Below are 24,607 nucleotides of genomic sequence, written 5' to 3' on the forward strand. Positions count from 1 at the left end.
TAATAAAAATTTAAACAAAAAATTATTTAGAAAAATGTTTACTCAAAATTAAAAAAAATATATATATTAAAACCAAATAAAAATACATTTTCAAAAATTAGGTGGAAGGCGTATGTGACATACCTTCTGTATTCCCTGAGGGCAAAATATTGATATTGGTTTCATCATCAATTTCGAGGCCAGTTATTTTAATTGAAAGGTAAGCCAATATACCAATCACATTTTGAATAATACTTATTTGATATTCGGCCTTCCACCGACCACCTAAAGAACAAATCATATCCCCTTATTTAGAAAAGGATATTAAATATATTCATATCAAATTAAGTTCGAAGTAAAATATTAAAAGTCAAAAAGAAAAAAATAACCTAACTTGCAATTCGATCAGTTCTGGAAAAGTAAAAACAAAAATAGTCAAAATTTTTGTGTGTTTTGAATCTGCTAGATTTTCGTTGACGAAAAATACAGTGAAATTATAATCTAAATTTAAATCCGATTTCCAGATTTTTTTATCGAAATGCGCGTTGGGTTATTTTGGATTTTTATGCGGTATTATATAGAGAAGACATATATGGGTCACTGCGTAATTTAGAAAAATATATTAAAAATATTCATATCAAATTAAGTTCGAAGTAAAATATTAACATCTGAAACAGAATATAACCATGAGACAAGTATCGTGTGGGAAAGTTGAAAAGAAATCTGGTAAGAGAGTTTTAATATGGAATGACCCCTTAGAAGAAGCGGTTCTTTAATGTAGTTCAAAATATTCTTTTAAGTTTTCTCTCAAACCCCGAAAGATTTTTTTTCAATAGTAGTAGTAGAAAACAAACAATTTATATTATATTGAAACACAAATTATATAGATACATATATCAAAATATAGTAGTTTTGAACTAATTGTTAAATTTTAAATAACATTTTCAATAATGTACACTTACATATATAAATATATATTTACTTATTATTGCTATAATTATATTTGAATTATTATTATATTTATAGTAGTTTTTAAAAACAAATATAAGAAAATAAAGTGAAACAATTTCTTTACGAAATTTTTAAAATTATTAAAAAGAAAATGAATTTATTTAAGGCACCAAGAATGAGGAAGAAATTTGAGGATGTTGTATGTTTGGGTGAGATTATGGGAAGTAATCTGCAATACAGGCTGATCAGCATGTGTTAGGTTAGGGATGTAAGTCGAAGAGAAGAAAGATAGTCGGAGTTGGAGAGTTTATAAAAAGTGGTTATTTTAGCCATGTCAAAGTCTTCACAAAGTTTAGGATCCGCTTGGGGTCTATTCCGGAAAAGAATGCTAGTTTATGAATTTCATATTTGCCAAACTGCCACTCAGCAATGGACACCTACAGAGGATATTTTCATAGAGTACGTTGATGTCACTTTTTGAAGTGAGAGATCTAATCCTGCAGTGACCTGTTATGATTCCAAGCTCATCGGCAATTTCATTCCTTTCCCCACTATCCGTTATATATCATGAAAAGCAGCCTTTACAGTTACGAACCGCTTGTGAGTTAATAGTGCACGACTTTAACGCCTTGAGGGCCACCTGACTATCGACATATATAGTCATCGGTCCTTTATTATCGGCAGTAAGTGTTTTGACTATTTCAGCCGCTTTCGTGATTGCAAGGATTTCTGCTTGAAAAACCCTGCAAAGATCGTTAAGTTTATATGAGTTATAGATTTCTAGTTCCCTGCAGTAAATGCCTGCACCAGTGCCTTCCTCCATCTTTGACCTGTCTGTAGAAATCGACAGGCCGGGCAGAGGCAAGGAGCCACCAGTCCAAAATTCCCTACTAGGAAACTCTACTCTGATGTCATTAAAGTCTCTCTGAGAGGGAAAATAGTCACTGATATGAGTACTCTTCTTCAAGAAGTCACAAGAATACCAGCGTGACCAACGTTCAGCGACTTCCAGCCATACGTTTCACGAAGCCTCATAGCACATCTAGCAGCCTGGAATTTAACCAGAGAGTCCAATGGTTGTAGGTTCAAGATTACATTCAAGGCCGCTTGTGGTGTGCTTTTTAGCGCTCCGGTTATCACGATCGAAGGCGATCGTTTTACTGTATTCATTTTAGCTAGCAGTTTCTTTTTGTTAACCCCTTGCGCCACCATACAAGGCATCCATATGTAAGAATGGGCAGTACAACCGTCACATACAGCCAGTGATGATCTATGGTTTTAGTCCCCAGCTCTTACCTATAGAGTTTCTGTCCTTTCTTAGTGATTTTTTCAACATTCCAATTCCACGTTAATTTGTGACCAAGGATTGTACCATGGTATATGGTAACTCCACCCAAAGATAAGGTAACTCCACCCAAAGATGCCAAGCGGAAATTTGGAATCTACGTCACCTAGTCATAGTGGGATTTACGCCAAGATCATTGGCAGGTGCCCAGTTGGACAGTGTTGAAAGGGCACCCTCCATAATATCTGAAATAGTGGGCAAAAACTTCCCACCTAGTAACAAGACTACAAAATCAGTATAGGCTACAACCTGTGTTTTAAGATGGTCAACTTTCAGCAGTATCTCATTTATCACCAGAAGCCATGAAAGAGAAGATAATACTCCTCCTTGTGGTGGCCTGCGTTGACAGAGTTCCACACGGAACTCTCTCCCAAGAACGAGTTGATAATTCTGCTTCCCAGCATTCTATTAATCCAGTCCGTTAGGAGGGAGGTGATACCTGAGCTGTCGAAAGCAGAATGAAAGCCTTAAGCTTCACATTATTGAAGGTTCCTTCAATGTCAAGAATCGCAGCCAAAGAGTAACCGAGGACTCTTTGTGTAGCGTGTTTGCTTGTCACATATGAGATAAAGTATTCACGCACTCTCTCCGTATTTCTTTTACACATTAGTCTAAGATTGGTTAAGACATATTGTCATACTTAGTTCTTACCAGCAAAGCAAAGTGGCGACACATAGCAGGGGAATATCCCAACAAAAAACTAAGGGCGAGATCTGAAACTTTAGTCTTCCCTGCCTTACCCCTCGGCGACAATGCCATACATTCCTCTCTAATAAATAGTAGTTTTTTTTATAAAAACAACAAACTGGGATTCAGCCTGACTATTCTGCAAAAACAAAATACAAATGGTATTCCAAATAACCCGCCAACACTACTGAATATTTTTCTAAGCTCCGACAATAGGCGTGGATTTTTTAAAAATATTTTTTTAAGATATACCCACAATAAGGTATTTATTTCTTTATTCTCTTTTTTAATTATTAAACAAAAATATTGCATATTTTTAGGCACTTCAGTTTAATATTTTTTCTATTATTAAAAAGCAGTCATTCTGCAAAACTTACATGGCTATGTTATTGAACATTTATTTTAACATTATCAAACACAAAATGAACAATTGTCTCCTTACAACAAATATTGACTAAACAAATTAAAACAAAAACAAAACAATCAAATAAATAACAAACAAATAATACTTTGTTTTTTTTTTCAAATCTAAAATCAAATTAAACTAATTTTTTCTACTTTTCATATCACAACTGCCGATTCTCGCCCCTCACTCTCCACATATTCGGAACGTTCATTTAGGGGGCGTATTCGCAGTGCCACTCCCTCGAGGCAGCATACAATAAGATTTTGTGTATCCAAAAAGAATTCATAGCGCATTAGGAGTATCGCCAGCAGGGTACGCATTTGTAATTGGGCAAAATGTAAGCCAAGGCAGTTGCGGGGTCCTTCACCGAATCCCAACCAAACACAGGATTGTCGCTGGCGATTTGTTTCCCCAGCAAAACGATCTGGATTAAATATATGGGGTTGTGGATAATACTCGGGGTCATTGTGCATAGCATTCAGGGGGATCACGATATTGATGTCCTTACGTATCAGGAAATTGGAATCCTTTTGCACAAGGTAATCGTTGAGGGTGCGGCGCATAATGTAGGGCACCACTGGATGGAGGCGTATGGTTTCTGAAAGCAAAGAAATAATAAATATAATTTTCATTAAGGAAATCAAAATATTTTCTGTGCTAAATTGTAGGTAATCTATAATAAAACAAAATTCAGCTGAGCTGAATTACATAACTTCTATCAGGAATCCAAATCAGCTGTGCTGAAGTGGAGATTTTCTTTCAGGAATATAATTCAGCTGGATATAATTTCAGATTTTCTTTCTTAAACCCAATTCAGCTGAGCTGAATTACAGAATTTGCATTGGGAACCCAATTCAGCTGGGCTGAATTGCAGAATTTCTATCAGAAACCTAATTCAGCTTGGTTGAATTGTAGATTTTCTATCAGGAACCCAATTCAGCTGGGCTGAATTGCAGATTTTCCATCAGCAACCCAATTCAGCTGAGCTGAATTACAGATTTTCATCAGGAACCCAATTCAGCTGGGCTGATTTGCGGATTTTCTATCAGGAACCCAATTCAGCTGGCCGGAGTTGCGAATTACACAATTCAGCTAGGCTGCATTTTAGATTTTCTATTATAATCTTATTCAACCCCAGGATTGGGCTAAATTGCGGAGTTGATCTATCCTTTGAAAGCTAATTTAGCTTGGCTGAATTGTGGATCTCCCATTGGAAATCCAATTTAGCTTAGATAAATCGAAGACTTTCTTTCTCAAACCTAATTCAGCTACGCTGAAATGCTAATACTACCTATCAAAAACCCATTTCCAATGGCCTAAATTGCAGATTTGCTATTGCAATTATTATTCAGCTGAGCTGAATTGAAGATTTCCTATGGTGAACGTTATAAAGCTGGCCTTAATTGAAGATTTCTATTAAAAACCTAATTCAGCTAGGATTATATTGAAGATTTCCTGCTGAAAATCTAATTCAGCTGAGCTGAATGGAAGATTTCCTATTGGAAACTTAATTAAGCTGGGCTGAATTGAAGATTTCCTACTGAAACCCTAATTCAGCTGGTCTGAATTTAAGATTTCCTATTGGTAACATAATTCAGCTGGGCTGAATTGAAGATTTCCTACTTAAAACCTAATTCAGCTGGGCTTAATTGCAAACTTTCTATAGGAAATCTAAAATTTCCCTTTGTAAACCAAATTATAATTATAATTTCGATTCGATTTTCAGATTTTCTATCGAAAACCTAATTCAGCTGAGCTGAATTGATGATTTGCTATTGGAATTTGTATTCAGATAGGCTGAATTACAGATTTTGTATCAGAAACCCAATTCAGATGTGCTTAATTGCAGATTTATTATAGTAAAATTAATTGACCCTTGCTAGAATGGAATATTTCCTGTCAAAAACATAATTTAGCGGAGCTGAATTGCAGATTTGCTATAGGATTTTTTATTCAGCTGGTCTGAAGTGCAGATTTTGTATTGGAAACCCAATTCAGCTGAGCTGAATTGCAGATTTATTAGTGGGAAACTAAAGTAAACCTAATTCAACTGAGCTCAATTGAAATATTTCTTTGCTGAATTGATGTTTTCACATCCTTCACTTACCCGATATAAATTGTCCCATAAATTTCAGTGATTGTATCCCTTCATATGTGAAATTTTCTCCATTCTGTTCATAGGCCTTGGCAACCTCTTCACGAACCCGCTGCTGCATAACCGGATCTCTAGCCAATTCATATAACACATACGACAGGGTATCCTCTGTGGGTTCGAGGCCCGCTCTCAAAAACGTAAAAGCATGGGCCGCCAATTCATTTACCAAATGTTCCTTGAGGCCGATACCCTCATTATGTACTTCCGTTTCATGGGTATTAAATTCCTGATTCATTAGATCGATAAGCAATTGTAGATAGTCATCGGTGCGATTCTCCGCCTTACTTCGATGCAGAATGACATCATTCAAGAGAGTCATAAAATAGGTATGTACCTTAACTTTTGTGGTGGCGAAATTGAAGGAACGAAACAGCGTCGGATTCCGATCCATAATTGAGTTGAGGAAACCGCCATGGCGGTGGGTGTGTAAACCAAATTGGGTCATGGCATCGAATTCTTCGAGGGGATATTTTTGCTGCATTGATTTGTTGAGGCCGAAGACACACTTGGCAATGTTGCCTAGGACGTAGCGATGCATAAAGGGTTTCACATCGAAGGCCACATCACTTTGGGGAGAGATTTTCTGGTACTCTTGGCGAGCCAATTCGAAGAGGAGAAAGGTCTTCTCACACTCTTCACGTATACTTTCGAAAAAGTGGAACATGTAGGCTTTCTGGAAAACTGGTTCGAGTTTCAAGCGCATTTCTTTCCATTGATCTCCACTGGTGGAATATAAATCCGCTGAGAGGGGATCCGATTTGCGATTGTGATAATGGCCACGATCATTGAAATTGGAGAAATTCTTAACGAGAATTTGCTGCATTAGCTCCGGGCTGAGGACCATGACACGTGGCTCGAACAGATGATAGAAACCGACAAAGGGCCCCGACCCCTTGAATTTCTTGTAGAGCTTTTTGAAATATTCATTTTGATCCTTGACCTGAGTGGTGGTGCCATATTTACTGAAGGTCTTAATCACTTCGCGCAGAGAACGCGGCTGATCGTGCGGTACCCCCACAAAGTGCCAATAGTCGCGTATATAAACGATGGCCACAACTATCAGGGTTAAGATAAGAAATATCGCTAAACCCAACAACAAAAATATAACCCACATGACGATTTACATGCACAGAACAACAACAACAGCATAAATAAATAATTTAAATATTTTTTTTCTTTTTAATTTTCAAAACTTTTTTTGGCAATTAATTTTTGGAGATCTGATTTTCTGCTTCATTTCGTGATTTTCATTTTCTTTTCGTTTTCACATTCGTGTTTTTTTTTTTTTTATTTTTTTGTTTCGAATTTAATCGCGTTTTTATTTATCAGAACTTTTTTCAAGAGTTACGCCTGTGACTAGTTGTATTAAACGCTTATTTGTTAACTGATTAATGAACTTTTTGGGAGCGAGTGAATGAGTTGGGGAAGCGAGCGATGTTACCTTTTTTTGTTGTCGTTGTTGTTGGCGTTATTGTTGTTGTTTTCTATTTTCTGATACTCACCATTCTATGTACATTCAGCTGAAACTTTTCACAGCAATGGTGCTGCTGTCTAAGGGTTTATCAGCAAATATTATTATTATTTGGCGGGTAGGGTACGCTACAATAGGTGTGATGGGTTCAGCACAAGGTAAGATAAAAAATGTAATTTAATTAAAAATTTATTTTTCAAGGCTGAGGATTTTTTTCAAATATTTTTTCAACACCCAACACAAGGTGTGGATTTTTTAAAACCCTTTCAGGGTCTAAAACAGATCACTCCTTAGGCGAGGATTTTTTTAAAATATTTTTTTCAACTGAATAATATTTCTTTATTTCATCTGTAGCATACATCTATTGCATGTACTCTCTCTTCTCCCTCTCTTTCTTTCTCTCTCTCTCTATCTGACCGCAACAGCTTTTAATTGCATCATCAATACAGGTTCTTTACGAGATTAAATGATCTACCATCTCTATTCTATTGTTTGTGATGTCAGTGAGGGCAGGGGGTGGTGACTCGTCTCCGAACTCACCCTCCCCTCAATGTAAACAAATATTGACCAAGTTATAACAATTATTGTTGCAACAATTAATTAAAGCACAAAGTTTACAAGCAATTAAGATGTTCAGTATTGACAATTCGATGCCAGCAAAGTGCACAATTGATATGAGATCAAAACAATAGCTTAGATTATGTGTTGGATGTTGAGATGTCAATGTTAAGGTGACTTTTTTTGCATAAAGCAACTCAAATTAATTAATTCAGCTGAGCTGAATTGCAAATTTCCTAATGGAAAACTAATTCAGCTGGATGAAATTATAGACTTTTTGCTGGAAAACTAATTCAGCTGGGCTGAATTGCATATTTCTTAAGGAAAACCTAACCTACGTTTAATTTATTTGTCCTAGATTCTAGATTTCCCCAATGAAATCAAATTCAGCTGGGCTGAATTGCAGATTTTTTATCAGAAATTTAATTCACCTAACCTAAATTGCAGATTTCGAAAGGAAACCCTAATTCAGCTAACCCAAATTTCAGATTTTGAAATGAAAACCTAATTCAGCTGACCTAAATTGCAGATTTTGAAAGGAAAATCTAATTCAGCTGGACTGAAGTGCAGAATTTTGTACAAAAATCTAAGTCATCTGGGCTAGATTGTAGATATTCAAACGGAAACGTAATTCAGCTGGGTGGAATTGTGGATTTGTTAATGAAAACCTAATTCAGCTGCCCTGAATTACAGATTACCCCACGGCAACCATATTCAGCTGTGCTGAATTGCAGATTTCTCATCAGGAATTTAATTCAGCTGACCTAATTTTCAGATTTCGTAAAGAAACCCTAATTCAGCTGGGCTGAATTGCAGATTTTTTTAAGGGAAACTTAATTCAGCTAGGCTTAAATATATAATTTCTAAAAAAATCCAATTCATTTCGTTTACATTGCAGATTTTCAAGGAAACCTAAGGAATTGCAGATTTTTCATCAGAAATCAAATTCAGCTTGGCTGAATTGCAGATTTTTCATCAGAAATTTAATTCAGCTGACATAACTTGCAGATTTTGAAAGAAACATCTAATTTAGCAGTCCTGAAGTGCAGAATTCGTTACAAAAATCGAATTCATCTGGCCTAGATTGTAGATTCTCAAACGGAAACTTAATTCAGCTGGGTGGAATTGTGGATTTGTAATGAAAACCTAATTCAGCTGGGCTGAATTACAGATTTCCCCACGGCAATCATATTCAGCTGTGCTGAATTGCAGAGTTTTTATCAGAATTTTAATTTAGCTGACTTAAAATTCAGATTTCGAAAGAAAAACCTAATTCAGCTGTGCTGAATTGCAGATTTTTCATCAGAAATTTAAACCTAATTGTAGGAAAATTTCAAAAGGAAATTCTTTACAAAAAATCTAATTCATCTGGCCTAGATTGTAGATTTTCAAATCGAAACCAAGTTCAGCTAGGTGGAATTGTGGATTTGTTAATGAAAACCTAATTCAGCTGGACTGATTCAGCTCTGCTGAATTTTTTCATCAGGAATGAAACTTAATTCATCGTAAAGTCCTAGTTAAATTGTAGATTTTTTACAGAAACGAAAGTTTAAATCAGCCTAACAAAACTGAAATAGCTAGATTTCGATTTCCACGAAAATCAAATTCAGCTCGGCTAACATAGCAGATTTTTCGTCAGGAATTTAATTCAGCTGACCAAAATTCAACAAAAAGATTTCACTTGCCTTAGATTATAGATTTTCAAATGAAACCTAATTCTGCTTGGCTGAATTGCAGATTTCCCCACGGAGACCTAATTCAGCTGCGCTGAATTGCAGAGTTTTTATCAGAATTTTAATTTAGCTAACTTAAATTTCAGATTTCAAAAGAAAAACCTAATTCAGCTGTGCTGAATTGCAGATTTCTTAAGAGGAACCTAATTTAGCTGAGCCGGATTGCAAAATTCTTTACTAAAATGTAATTCATCTGACCTAGATTGTAGAATTTTAAAAGGAACCCTAATTCAGCTGGGCTAAATTTCAGATTCAGCCTAATTCAGCTGGGCTGAATTGCAGTTTTATCATCAGAAACTTAATTCATCAAGTTTAAATTGTAGATTTACAGACGAAAGTTTAAATCAGCCTGACTGAAATAGAGATTTCGCCACGAAAATCAAATTCAGCTGGGCTAAAATACCAGATTTTTCATCAGAAATTTAATTCAGCTGACCTAAATTTCAGATTTCGAAAGAAACCCCTAATTCAGCTGGGCTGAATTTCAGTTTTTTCCATTAGAAATGTGAATCTTCCGACTTAAAATTCAGGTTTCGTAAGGAAAATCAAATTCAGCTGAGCTGAATTGAAGATCTCTTTGGTGAAACCTTATTCAGCTGGGCTGAAATGCATAATTCCTAACAAAATCCAAATTCATCGGGCCTAGATTGTAAATTTGCAGACGGAAGCTTAATTCAGCTGGGCTGAATTACAGATTTCGCCACGAGAATGAAATTCAGCTTCGCTGAATTACAGAATTTGCATCAGAAATTTAATTCAGCTGACCTACAAATTTCACATTTTAGATTTTCCATTAGAAAAACCCTAATTCAGCTGGCTAAGCTGAATTGCATTTCTTTGGTGAAACCTTTTATAATATGAAACCTAATTCAGCTGGGCTGAATTTATGCAGCTTAATTTCTTCACAAAATCTAATTCAGCTAGCTGACCTCAGAAATTTAATTGTACTAAAATTTCAAAAGGAACCCTAATTCAGCTGGCTGAATTGCAGATTTCTTAAGCATAATCTAATTCAGACGGCCTGAATTACTGAGTTTTATTCAAAAATTTAATTCAGCCTACTAAACCCTAATTCAGCTTGGCTGAATAGCAAATTTCCGCTCGGAAAACTAATTCGGCTGGGCTGAATTGTACATTTCTCCACGGAAACCCAATTCAGCTGGGTAAAATCAATTTTATTTTTAATTCAACCGCTCGAAAAAAACGAAGTTAGAGTAATTGTAGCTCATTTCCAATGTCCCCCATGCCTGTGCGGTTTTCCCACCAAAAATTATTTTTGAAACGCTTCAGTTATGGTGGCAGTGCAAAGCTCTCTTATCAATCCATATAACAAAAAAAAAAGAAACATTCCAATTCTCAGTTGTTATTGTTGTTGAATTCACTTGTTCATTTTTGACAATTGATTTGACAAATCGTAAGCAGCAAACACAAGAACAACAACAAGTTGGAGTTTGAGGGGACACCAAGAGAGAACAAGAGGTTGCATTTATTCTGCACTAGAGAATACAATAGAATTTGAGAGCCCCCCTCGCAATATCTCCTCCCCTCAAGATTGTCAGTTGTGGGGAGTAGAATTTTGGAGGTGTATTTTTTTATTGATCAATTCGTCATCGAACCGATTTTGAATGAGTGTTAATGACACAAACAAATACGAATATAACACGAGAAGAAAAAAAAAACACGAAACATTGCAAACAAAACAAGCGGAATTGACTTTATTTGGATCTAACGCGAATGAGTGCTCTCAACAACGTTAACTCTCTCTCTCTCTCTCGAGCTCTCATGCTATTCGCTCTCTGCTTATTTTAAAGATTAGCATTAATGTGAAGTTAATTAATCTAACTAAAATGAAAATTTTACTAAAGAAAAAAAGAGAACAACAACAACAAAAAGCTGTACTTACGTACGAAAATTAAGTGTCGGAATTTTAAACCAACGGTCGTTAATCTGTGCTCGTCATTCAGAGGTTTGGGTTATGCTGATATCTAAGTGATGTGTTAAAGTGTGTGTGTGTGTGTGTGTGTACGTTTTAATATCTATCGCATATCTTGACGTCTAGAATATGCTGTCAATTTGTATGTGTGCGTGTGTGTGTAAGTGTTTTTTTTTTTTGGCAAGATAACAGATAAAGTATGAAATTAAATTTACATAGTACTTGACAGGTAAATGTCAAAGTGGATTATCTATAAAGGGTGAGGAAATATTCATTCAGAACTGCTGAAGGGTGAATGGGTGATTTGTAGTTGAATGTGGTTTCCTATAGGTAACCTATAATTCAGCATAGCTGAACTCGGTTTCGGTTCGGAAATCTTCAACTAAGTCTTGTTGAATCCAGTTTCGGTGGGATTTATCCAACTCAGCCCAGCTGAATTAGGTTTCAAATGGGAAGTCTTTAATTTTGTCAATCTAAATTAGATATTCAGTTTAGCTGAAGATAAAATGTGAAACTGAGCCCAGCTGAATTACAATTTTATTACTTTTATTTATTCGGTTTCTGGTAAAAATCTTGCAATTTCACCAAGCTGCATTTGGTTTCAGTCCAAAAATCTTTTATTCTGCCTAGCTGAATTAGGTCTTTAAAATAAAATCTGCAATTCAGCTTAGCTGATTAGGGTTTCTGTTGGAAAATTTGCAGCTGAATTTCCTGAGCGGAAAAATAATATTAAACCAGTAAGGAAAGTAGTAAAGTAAGACGGGTCCGACTATATGATACCCTTCACCACTATGGGTAAATTAAACAGATATTCAAATCTGAACAAAATTAAACAAAACTTGGCACACGTTAGACTACTCTAAATTCGGTACGTTGTGCGTTACTTTGGGTTTTTGGTGCAAAATATACCTAAAATCGGACGAAACTATATATGGGAGCCATATCAAAATCCGAACTGATTCCAACAATACTTGACACACTGTAGGTTATAGTAGCTTCATTACGTTATGCAAATTTTGTTCCAATCGGCTTAACTTTGGGTCTGAGGTGCCCCATTTACATCAAATCGCAAAAAAATATATATGAGAGCTTTATCTAAATCTGAGCCGATTTTCACGAAATTTAGGACACATCATTTCGATTTTCATCATTCTAGCCTTACTTCAGTACGCTATGCAAAATTTCGTGCAAATCGAAAGATATGTAGGGACTTTGGTGCACCATCTACCTTAAATCGGACTAAAATATATATGTGTAGCTATATCTAAATCTGAACCGATTTCAACGACATTGGTCAGAGATTAATTTATATTAATTTCAGTAAATTGTAGAAAATTGTGCGCCAATCGGAAAAACTCTGGGTCTTTAGTGCAAGAGTTACATGAAATCGAACGAAAATATGCAAAGATATATAGGGACTTTGGTGCACCATTTATATAAAATCGGACGAAACTATATGTGGGAGCTATATCTAAAACTGAACCGATTTTCAGGAAACTTAACACACATTATTCTAGACTTATTTCAGTACACTATGCAAAACTTCGTTTAAATCGAAAGATAAATAGAGATTTTGGTGCACCATTTACCTTATATCGGACGAAAATATCTATGAGAGCTATATCTAAATCTGAACCGATTTTCACGAAACTTAGCACACATCATTCTAGGCCTAATTCATTACGCTGTGCCAAATTTCGTGCAAATCGAATGATATATGGGGACTTTGCTGCCCCATTTACTTTAAATCGGACGATTTTCACGAAACTTAGCACACATCATTCTGGACCTAATTCAGTATCCTGTGCCAAATTTCGTGCAAATCGAAAGCTATGTAGGAACTTTGGTACACCATTTACTTTAAATCGGACGGAAATATATATGTGGGAGCTATATCTAAATCTCAATCGATTTTCACGAAACTTAAGACACATTATTCTAGACCTATTTCAGTACACTATGCAAAATTTCGTGTAAATCGAAAAATAAATAGAGACTTTGGTGCACCATTTACATCAAATCGGACGGAAATATATATGAGAGCTATATCTAAATCTGAACCGATTCTCACGAAACTAAACACACATTATTCTAGACCTATTTCAGTACACTATGCAAAATTTCGTGTAAATCGAAAAATAAATAGAGACTTTGGTGCACCATTTCCATTAAATCGGATGAAAATCTATATGGGAGCTATATCTAAATCTGAAACGATTTCACGAAACTTAACACACATCACTCTAGGCTTAATTAAGTTCGCTGTGCCAAATTTCGTCCAAATCGAAAGATATTTATGGACTTTGGTGCACCATTTACCTTAAATCGGACGATAATATATATGGGAGCTATATCTAAATCTGAACCGATTTTCATGAAACTTAACACACATCATTCTGGACCTAATTTTGTATCCTGTGCCAAATTTCATGGAAATCGAAAGATGTATAGGGACTTTGGTACCCCATTTATATAAAATCGGATGAAAATATATATGGGAGCTATATCTATATCTGAACCGATTTTCACTAAACTTAGCACACATCATTCTAGGCCTAATTCATAACGCTATGCCAAATTTCGAGCAAATCGAAAGAAATATAGGGATTTTGATGCACCATTTATATTAAATCGGACGAATATATATGTGGGCGCTATATTTATATCTGAACCGATTTGCACGAAAATTAGCACACAATATTCTGGACCCAATTCAGAAAACTATGCCAAATTTCGTGCAAATCGAAAGATGTATAGGGACTTTGGTACAACATTTACCTAAAATCGGACGAAAATATATATGGGAGCTATATCTATATCTGAACTGATTTTCACGAAACTTAGCACACATAATTCTGGACCTGATTCAGTACCATATGCCAAATTTCATGCAAATCGAAAGATATATGGTGACTTTGGTGCCCCTTTTACCTTAAATCGAAAGAAAAAATATATGTGAGCTATATCTAGATCTGAACCGATTTTCTCGAAACTTAACAGATATCATTCTAGACTTAATTTAGTACGTCATGCCAAATTTCGTGCAAATCGAAAGATATATAGTACACCATTTACCTTAAATCGGACCAAATCTGAACCGATTTTCACGAAACTTAGCAAACATCATTCTGCACCTAATTCAGAACACTATGCTATATTTCATGCAAATCGAAAGATATATATTGACTTTTGTGCCCCATTTACCCTAAATCGGACGAAACTATATTCGGGAGCTATATCTAAATCTGAACCGATTTTCACCAATAGGTTCAATAGGGTTCGTCGTTGGACCAAATAAGTGACCTATGCCAAATTTCATCCAATTCGGATGATAAATGCGACCTGTACTTTGCTTACAATTTAACTTCTACAGACGGACGGATGGACAGACGGACGGACGGACATGCATAAATTGACTCAGAAAGTGATTCTATGCTTATTCTCTAAAGGAACCATGTGCCTATCTCCTTTCCTTTTGCCTGTTACAAACACATGCACAAAGACATAATACCCTGTACCACAGTGTGGTGAAGGGTATAAAAATCCAGGACCTAAAAATATTTTTGTAAAAATCCACGCCTATAAGTAGGCACAGAAAAAAATATTTAAAAAAATCCAAGCCCTAAAAATATTTTTTTTAAAATCCAAACCCTAAAAAATATTTTTAAACCAGTGAGCGGAGCAGTATAGTCGGACATGATACCATATGATACCCTACAAAACTTCGAAGAAGACCTAATTTTGTTGGGTTCTATATTTAGAGCTTAGGCAATATTTCGCGATATTTGCATCCTGTTGGCTCTCTAGTCGGCCAAATTACTAATATTCGGTACAGTCCTTCTAATGACTTGTCTAGATTCCCTTCACCGTGGGTTGTATTGTGATGTTCGACTTTCAATTGTTGGCTATAGATCAATTCGAAAAAAAAAACAAAAAATTAAGTTTTCGGTCTAATTCACCCCAAAATTATTATCGGATCATCACCGAAAATTATAGACGTTGTCCATGACCATAACTGGATCATCATGGAAAATTTCAAAGCGATCAGAACTATATTGCCGCCCTCTAGTGTGATAATGGGTTACTATATACTATATGAATACGTAAGTACCTGCAAATATTTAAGTGTAACTCCCACATCTGAGTACATACGACAATATAATTGGTAATTTAAAAGCCAGCCACTCCTCTTGGATATACTATCAACTTCTCGGGTCTATGTCCTTCAGGGTTAAATATAGACGCCATAAAATACAAATTTTGTAATTTTTCACACAAAAGTCAGGGTCTATTTGACCAGCCAAATATTAACCGATCTTTTTCAAAACAGGCAAAATTTCGCGATATTCGGGCCATAATTGCGACCTCTGGAGCGACCAGAAAAACGGGCAAAAATTAAGTATTTGGTCCATTTCATGCCCTAAATATTACCCGATCATTACCAAAAATAATAGGGGTTCATTGAGCAGAATCCATACTACAAGCAAAATTTTCGTGATCGAATCAGCTAGTCGAGATATGATATGATCGGTATACTTAAAGGTAGGTCTGGGACCAATATTTCGCGGCGTTACAAACTCTTGGGGCTGCACAAAGCTATAACACCCTGACAACATAGTTGTGTAGGGTATAAAATTAATTTTGAACTCACCCTGACTAAATTACTTGTTATGCTCTGGAGGCAACCTCTTGTTATTATATCTCTCCTTTAGTTTTACTATGCAGTCGCTCTAATCTTTTTGCATTTAAACAAAAACAAAAAATAATAAAAACAATAAAAAAGCTTTTAGAAACAGCACAGCTTTAATGGGAGTTCTGCGAGAGCGGGTTCAACAACATTTAGTCGCATTCTAAACTTTGTTCGAGCAACTACAATGATCTTTGTTCCGTTGCTACTAATTACTCTACCCCTTGCCCTAATCTTTGTGTGGTACCACAAGAAGCGAAATTATTGGAAGAAATATCAGATTCTCAGCGTAGATGGTTCGGATCTGCATAAACTCAAAGATCGTGAACATGTTGCCTTCGTTTATCAACGAATCTATAAACGATTGAGGGAGGAAAATAAACCCTATGCCGGATTCCTAACTCTGTTCACACCCTCTCTGCTGGTGGCGGATTTGGATTTACTGAAATTGATATACATCAGTGAATTTGATTCCTTTCCCGATCGTGGTCTCTATACGAATTATGATGCCGATCCATTGTCCAAGAATATGGTGAGATTGCATGGTGATCTGTGGCGTAAGGTGAGAACGAAGCTGACCCCCACCTTTAGTTCGGGGCGCATGCGTCAAATGTTTGGCAATGTGGAGGCCATTGGTAAGAATTTCATCAAGGTCATGGGTGAGCAGGTGGAGCAGCAGAACCATGAGGTTGAAATCAGGGATTTGTGTGCCCGTTTCACCACTGATGTAATTGGTAATGTGGCCTTTGGCCTGGAGTGTAACAGTCTGAAGGAGCCCCAAACGGAATTTCGTTTGAAAGGGGATAAGGCCTTCTATACTATACACCCCTTTATGGAAATGATAGCTTCCACATATCCCAGATTTTTCCACCGATTGGGTTATAAGGTCTTCACAAACGAATTGATAGATTTTTATTCTCGCATTGTCCGTGAGACAGTGGAATATCGTGAACGCAATCAAGTGAAACGTAATGATTTTTTGGATATCTTGATTGAGTTGAAAAATAGTCCCCAGGAGGAGCAGGGGGAATATCAATTGGATATGGGCGATTTGATAGCCCAGGCATTTGTGTTCTTTATTGGTGGCTTTGAGACCTCATCGAGTACCATGTCCTTTGCTTTATACGAATTGGCTAAGAATCCTCAGGTGCAGGAAAAGGCACGACAGGATGTGATGGATGTTTTGCAAAAATATCAAGGGGTTTTTAACTATGAAAGTCTCAATGAAATGGGCTATATAAGGCAGGTGGTGCAGGGTAAGGCTAACACACTCCGAATATTTTTTCTACACCTCTCCCTAATATTCTTAATTTCCCATTTTCAGAGACCCTGCGCAAACACCCAGTGGCTCCTTCGGGTAGACGTGTTTGCCGTCGTCACTTTACCTTTCCCGATGGCCTCACCATTGAACCCGATGTACACATTATGATCCCAGTCTATGGTATACATCATGATCCCGAGTTGTATCCCCAGCCGGAAATCTTTCGGCCGGAAAGATTCTCCCCCGAAGAGCGCAGCCGACGTCATCCTATGGCATATTTGCCATTTGGTGCTGGGCCACGAACCTGTATTGCTGAACGTTTCGGTATGATGCAAACAATGATGGGCCTGGCATTGCTACTGAAGAATTTCAAATTTTCGGTATGCGAAAGGACACCGAAACGTTTAAATTTTGACCCATTCAATGTTCGTGTCTTCAATAGTAAAGATGGTATATATTTGAATATTGAACAGGTGTAAATAAAATAAAATTTCGTCTTATCAGAAGATAAGATTCGTGGAAAAAGGCCTTTGAATATCAATGCGATTAAATTAAGTGCATCTTAGATGACGTGATAAGCGGTATGGCAGGCAATGACCTATAAATTTGCGTACTTTTAAAGAACAAAGATATATTCTTTAAAACTAATAGGGGCCTAGGGTTGGAACAATTGTTAGACATTGATAAATATTTTTAAAAAAACCACGCCTAAGGATATACCATGAAAAAATATTCAAAAAAATTTAAAAAATCCACACCATGAAAATATATTTTTAAAATATCCAGACCCTGAAAAGATATTTTTAAAATATCCAGACCCTGAAAAGATATTTTTAAAATATCCAGACCCTGAAAAGATATTTTTAAAATATACACGCCTAAAGGTAGACCGTGAAAAGATATTTTTAAAATATCAAGACCCTGAAAAGATATTTTTAAAATATCCAGACCCTGAAATGATATTTTTAAAATATCCAGACCCTGAAAAGATATTTTTAGAATTTCCAGACCCTGAAATGATATTTTTAAAATATTCACGCCTAAAGGTAGACCTTGAAAATATATTTTTAAAAATCCACGCCTAAGGATAGACCCTGAAAAAATATTTTTAAAAAATCCACGCCTAGGGCTAGACCATGAAAAAATATTTTTAAAAAATCCACGCCTAGGGCTAGACCATGAAAAATATTTTTAAAAAATCCACGCCTAGGGTTAGACCATGAAAAAATATTTTTAAAAAATCCACGCCTAGGGCTAGACCATGAAAAAATATTTTTAAAATATCCACGCCTAGGGCTAGACCATGAAAAAATATTTTTAAAAAATCCACGCCTAGGGCTAGACCATGAAAAAATCCACGCCTAGGGCTAGACCATGAAAGAATATTTTTAAAAAATCCACGCCTAGGGCTAGACCATGAAAAGATAATTTTAAAAAATCCACGCCTAGGGCTAGACCATGAAAAAATATTTTTAAAAAATCCACGCCTAGGGCTAGACCATGAAAGAATATTTTTAAAAAATCCACGTCTAGGGCTAGACCATGAAAAATATTTTTAAAAAATCCACGCCTAGGGCTAGACCCTGAAAAAATATTTTTAAAAAATCCTCGCCTAGGGCTAGACCATGAAAAAATATTTTTTAAAAATCCACGCCTAGGGCTAGACCATGAAAAAATATTTTTAAAAAATCCACGCCTATTGCAGAACCCTGAACGCCTATAGATAGACCCCGAAAATATATTTTTAAAAAATCCTCGCCTATTGTAGAACCCCGGACGCCTAAAGGTAGACCCTGAAAATATAGTTTTAAAAAATCTACGCCTATTGTAGAACCCCGAACGTCTAAAGATGGACCTGAAAAAAATATTTTTAAACTAGTGAGGGAAGCAGTATTGTCTGATGTGGCCGACCATACGATACCCTACACAACTACCACGGCACTATAACTTTCTGCGGATTTTTATTCCGAGCCAGGACAATATTTCGTGACATTTGCACCCTCTTGCACCTCTTCCATACACTGAAATATATTCCGAATATTTCTAATATTCAGTACAGCTCTTCTAGATACTTGTCCAGATTGCCTTCACCGTGGGTTGATGTTCGGCTTAAAACTGTGGCCTATAGATCGATTCGAAAAATACACAAAAGTTTTCGGTGCACTTCGTCCCAAAATTATTACCTTGACCATAACTAGAACCTCATGGGAAATTTCACAGCTATCAGCGCTATATTTCCGCCCTATAGTGTGGTAATGGGTTACAAAATAATATCTCAGAACCTAAGCACCTGTAAATATTTAAGTGTAACTCCCACATCGGAGTACATATGACCGTATAATTGGTATCAATTTAAAGTCCAACCACTCCTCTTGGATATACTATCATTTTCGCGGGTCTATGTCCCTCAGAGGTAAATGTATATGCCATAGAATACAAATTTTAACATTTTTCACACAAAAGTCAGGGTCAATTTGACCCGCTAAATATTGACTGATCTTTATAAAAACAGACATGTTTATTCTTTAGCCCGATCCCGTGCATCATGTAAAAAAAATCATGGGCCATAATTGTGGCCTATAGAGCGACCAGAAAACCGACAAAAATTAAGTATTTGGTCCATTTCATCCCCTAAATATTAACCGATCTTTACCAAAAACCAAACGGGGTCTTCATTGGGCTGAACCCATCCTACATGCAAAATTGGTCCATAACTGTGACCTGTATCGTGTTTACAAATTATAATGGACGGACGGGCGGATACACATGTCCAGATCGACTCAGCAAGTCGAGATATGTCGATCGGTATACTTAGAGGCACAAAGCTAAAATACCCCGACAACATAGTTGTGTAGGGTATAATAATTTTCGTGGGATTTTTTTTTTCTAAAAGTAATACAAGTGGAAGATTAGAAGATATACCTTATCAATGCATGTTCCAAAACAAATAACCTATTATTGTGTTAATCGCTCTCCTCGAAGTAAAAAAATTGGTCTATAATCTTATCTATTGAATTTCTCTTTTTTTTTAAATAAAAAAAATTAGGCCTGACCGAAGATTATTTTTTTTTGTCAAATGAATTATTTTCATTTTATATTTTCACCACTCTCAAATAAATACCAGCTTTGCTGCTGAATACAAAAACATTCATGGGATCGAAATTCAAACGTTCGGCAGTTCTGGTACAAGGCAAGAACTTGAAATTCTTTAAAAGTAAGGCCAGACCCATCATTGTCTGCATCATACCGAAGCGCTCAGCAATACAGATCCTTGGTCCAGCTCCAAATGGTAAATATGCCATGGGATGCCGTTGATTCCGTTCTTCGGAGGAGAAATGTTCGGGACGAAAGCATTCCGGTTGTGAATAATATTCCGGATCATGATGTATGGCATAGATGGGTATAATTATTTGAACATCGGGTTCCACACTTAAACTCTGTTTATCGGGAAAAGTATAGGGATGGCGACAGACACGTTTGGTAGAGGGTACGGGAGGATGTTTGCGTAAGGTTTCTGGAAGAAGGATGGGATGAATATGAGAAGGAAAATAAATTTGAAATAAAAAAAGTGTTTACCTTGTACGACCTGCCGAATATAGCTCATCTCATTGAGGCTATCATAGCTCAATTCCCCTTGATATCTCTCCAAAACTTCCACGACATTTTGTCTTGCCTTCTCCTGCACTTGAGGATTTTTGGCCAATTCGAAGAGAGCATATGCCATCGTACTCGAAGAGGTTTCAAAACCCGCCGAAAAGAATGCAAATGACTGGGCTATTAAATCATCCATCCCCAATTGATATTCGCCCTCTTGGTGGGGTTGATTTTTCAAATCAATTAACAATTGTAAAAAATCATTACGACGCACCCCATTCAGTTCACGATATGCCACTGTATTCCGAACAATTCTCGAATAAAATGAAATCAATTCCGGTGTAGAGACTTTGTAATCCAACCAGGTAAATAATTTGGGGAAATGTGATGCCAGCATATCCCAAAGAGGGTTGACATCAGAAAATGTCTTATCCCCCATAGTTCGAAATTCCGTGTGGGGATCTTCCAGGCTATTACAGTCCAGGCCAAAGGCCACATTCCCAATAACATCGGTTGTGAAACGGGCACACAGGTCGCGAACATCCAACTCCTGATTATGCCTCCCAATTTCCTTCTCCATGACCCGGATGAAATGCCTACCAATCATCTCCACATTATCGAACATTTGACGCATTCTTGCCGCAGTAAAGGTTGGTGTTATCTTCGTCCGAATCTTGCGCCACAACTCTCCATGTAACCTTGCCATATTTTTCGATAAAGGATCCGATTTATAATTCACAAAAAATCCACGATCAGGAAATCTTTCAAATTCTGTGACCAATATCAATTTCAACATATCCAAATCGGCAATAAGGAGGGTGGGGACTATTAGGGTATAAATTCCAGCATATCCTTTATTTTCTCGTCGCATCCGTTGATAGGCCCTTTGATACGAATAGGCAATATGTTCACGATTTGTGAGTTTATATAGACCTGTAGTGGGGACCGTGGGTGCCTTACGCCTTTGCCAATAACTCAATTGGAAGCGTAACCAAATTATTAATATAATTAGTAATAATATAAAAATCTGCAACGTTAGAGAGACCATTGTTGTTATCCGAACGATTGAATGGGACTAATCACTTTTCAATAGCATTGGCAAAATTCTCCTGCACAATTATTATCTAAACGATTTTATGGGGGTAATGAATTGCAGAGGTCTTAAGAGAGAGCTTTCTGCATTAGAAAATATTCTCACCACCCCAGAGGTCTGTGTTCTATAAGGGACTATAGAAAAAATTCTCATGACCCTAGGATCCCTAAACAAGACGTGGATTTTTTAAAAAATATTTTTTAGGGTCTCAAACAAGGCGTGGATTTTTTAAAAAATATTTTTTAGGGTCTCAAACAAGGCGTGGATTTTTTAAAAATATTTTTTAGGGTCTCAAACAAGGCGTGGATTTTTTAAAAATATTTTTTAGGGTCTCAAACAAGGCGTGGATTTTTTAAAAATATTTTTTAGGGTCTCAAACAAGGCGTGGATTTTTTAAAAATATTTTTTAGGGTCTCAAACAAGGCGTGGATTTTTTAAAAATATTTTTTAGGGTCTCAAACAAGGCGTGGATTTTTTAAAAATATTTTTTAGGGTCTCAAACAATATTTTTTAGGGTCTCAAACAAGGCGTGGATTTTTTAAAAATATTTTTTAGGGTCTCAAACAAGGCGTGGATTTTTTAAAAATATTTTTTAGGGTCTCAAACAAGGCGTGGATTTTTTAAAAATATTTTTTAGGGTCTCAAACAAGGCGTGGATTTTTTAAAAATATTTTTTAGGGTCTCAAACAAGGCGTGGATTTTTTAAAAATTATTTTTTAGGGTCTCAAACAAGGCGTGGATTTTTTAAAAATATTTTTTAGGGTCTCAAACAAGGCGTGGATTTTTTAAAAATATTTTTTAGGGTCTCAAACAAGGCGTGGATTTTTTAAAAATATTTTTTAGGGTCTCAAACAAGGCGTCGATTTTTTAAAAATATTTTTTAGGGTCCAACACAACACGCATTTTCTCTCCATGAAATTCTCTGAGTGATCAGACTGGAATGCTCTTTCTCTCCCTTTCAAATGACATAACTTAGAGAGAAGAGAAAGCTTTCTATAGCAGACATTGAGTTTAACTGATTTAGTTCAACTAAAGCTTTTCAAGGTGAAGGAGGTCTTTTGTAAAATTCTCCGTTACAATGTTCGGTCTGCTGGGAACACTAGTAATCGGCTGCACGATATTTTCTTTGGTATATTTATATCGCCACTACAGCTACTGGCTACGACGTGGAATTCTACAAGAAACTCCATTGCCTTTGATTGGAAATTTCAAAGGCCTGGGAACCACACATCACTTGCGGGACATCTATCAACGTTTATATAATGAATTTAAAGGCCAGGCACCTTTTGCGGGATGTTATATGTTTATGCAGAGGTCGGCATTACTATTAGATTTGGATTTAATAAAAAAGGTGTTGGTTAAAGATTTTCAATATTTTCAAAATCGTGGTGGTTTTCATAACGTCGAAGATGATCCTCTGACGGGGCATTTGAGCAACTTAAAAGGAGAGCAGTGGCGTAAAATGAGAGCTATGCTAACACCGGTCTTTACCACGGCACGTATGAAATATATGTTTCCGACAGTTGTTAAAGTGGGTAAAATTTTATTGCAAACCATCGATGAGGTCTTGGAGGAGAAACGTAAGGATCCAGTGTTAGAAATCAAGGACCTGTGTTCACGTTTTACCACCGATGTCATTGCCAATTGTGCCTTCGGCATTGAGTGCAGTAGCCTAAAGGACCCCAAGACGGAATTTCGTCAAAAAGGCATTGAGATTTTTACCAAACCGCGGCATCACCCCTTGCTGCTATTGTTCATGGTAATGAATCCGAATATTTGCCAACGTCTAAGAATGAAATTATTTCCCGATGACCTGACGGAATTTTTCATGAGCGTTATACGCCAAACTGTGGAATATCGTTTGGAAAATAATATAAAATCCAATGATTTTATAGATCTCATGATTGAAATGAAGGCCAGAGAGGGAGAGGGGATAAGTTTTGAGCAGATGGCTGCCTTTACGTTCGATTTCTTTTTGGCCGGGTTTGAAACCTCATCGACCACAATGGCGTTTACTTTATACGAATTGGCAAGGAATCCAGAAATTCAGGAACATCTAAGAGAAGAAATTTTGGGAATTTTAGGGGAGGACGATACGGAACTCCGCTATGAAGATATACAAAAAATGACCTACTTAGAGCAGACGATTTCAGGTGAGAATACCAAAATCCGGATTTTTTTATTAATAAATATTTTCCATCCCAACAGAAACTTTGCGCCTATATCCCGTCCTCGCTGGCCTAATACGTGTTGCCACACACGATTACCACGTCCCCCACACAGGGCACACCATTGAAAAGGATATTCAAATAATCATACCTATCCATGCCATTCACCATGATTCCGATTATTATGAAAATCCCGAGGAGTTCAATCCAAATCGCTTTGGCGCGGAGGCATCTGAGAGACGTCACCCCTCAGCATATTTACCATTTGGTGAGGGTCCACGAAGTTGCATTGGTATGCGTTTTGGTAAAATGCAAACGAAAATAGGTTTAATATTTCTATTGAGCAAATATCGTTTTGAGTGTTGCCCCCTAACGCAAGTTCCAATGGAATTGGATAAGAGGGGATTTTTCGTAACTTCGAAAAATGGAATATATTTAAAAGTTGTTGGAATAAAGAGAAGGGTGTGGAGAATTCACTGATATAATATAAAAGCGTTTTATTACACATAGGTTTTGAGGTAAACAATTTGGGACCCTAGGGTCCCCAGAAGTGTTCATACAGAAAAAAACATCGACTCTGATGTCT

At 36.5% G+C, this 24,607-nt stretch overlaps 4 protein-coding genes across 4 annotated transcripts; 2 read left to right on the plus strand and 2 right to left on the minus strand.

Annotated features, from left to right (window-relative positions):
• Window positions 1-3,495: 3,495 nt before the first annotated feature.
• LOC133332038 (probable cytochrome P450 317a1) lies at window positions 3,496-6,637 on the minus strand. Its single transcript, XM_061540419.1, has 2 exons — window positions 5,476-6,637; window positions 3,496-3,966 (listed from the first exon to the last, which is right to left on the minus strand). Exons 1-2 carry the CDS (start codon window positions 6,635-6,637, stop codon window positions 3,524-3,526), a joined length of 1,605 nt encoding a protein of 534 aa, XP_061396403.1. The 3' UTR covers window positions 3,496-3,523.
• A 9,455-nt stretch (window positions 6,638-16,092) lies between these two features.
• LOC133332040 (cytochrome P450 6a8-like) lies at window positions 16,093-17,645 on the plus strand. Its single transcript, XM_061540422.1, has 2 exons — window positions 16,093-17,161; window positions 17,230-17,645. Exons 1-2 carry the CDS (start codon window positions 16,093-16,095, stop codon window positions 17,643-17,645), a joined length of 1,485 nt encoding a protein of 494 aa, XP_061396406.1.
• Window positions 17,646-20,258: 2,613 nt separating this feature from the next.
• On the minus strand, window positions 20,259-21,808 carry LOC133332042 (cytochrome P450 6a8-like). Its single transcript, XM_061540424.1, has 2 exons — window positions 20,743-21,808; window positions 20,259-20,680 (listed from the first exon to the last, which is right to left on the minus strand). Exons 1-2 carry the CDS (start codon window positions 21,806-21,808, stop codon window positions 20,259-20,261), a joined length of 1,488 nt encoding a protein of 495 aa, XP_061396408.1.
• A 1,123-nt stretch (window positions 21,809-22,931) lies between these two features.
• On the plus strand, window positions 22,932-24,501 carry LOC133332033 (probable cytochrome P450 6a14). The gene is made up of 2 exons (XM_061540416.1): window positions 22,932-24,006; window positions 24,062-24,501. The coding sequence occupies exons 1-2, from the start codon at window positions 22,932-22,934 to the stop codon at window positions 24,499-24,501; spliced, it is 1,515 nt and encodes a 504-aa protein (XP_061396400.1).
• The last annotated feature ends 106 nt before the right edge of the window (window positions 24,502-24,607 follow it).

The sequence above is a fragment of the Musca vetustissima genome, unplaced genomic scaffold (assembly GCF_032173495.1).
Source record: "Musca vetustissima isolate MV318-11 ecotype Yass unplaced genomic scaffold, APGP_CSIRO_Mvet_v1 utg70801, whole genome shotgun sequence".
Lineage (NCBI taxonomy): Eukaryota > Metazoa > Arthropoda > Insecta > Diptera > Muscidae > Musca > Musca vetustissima.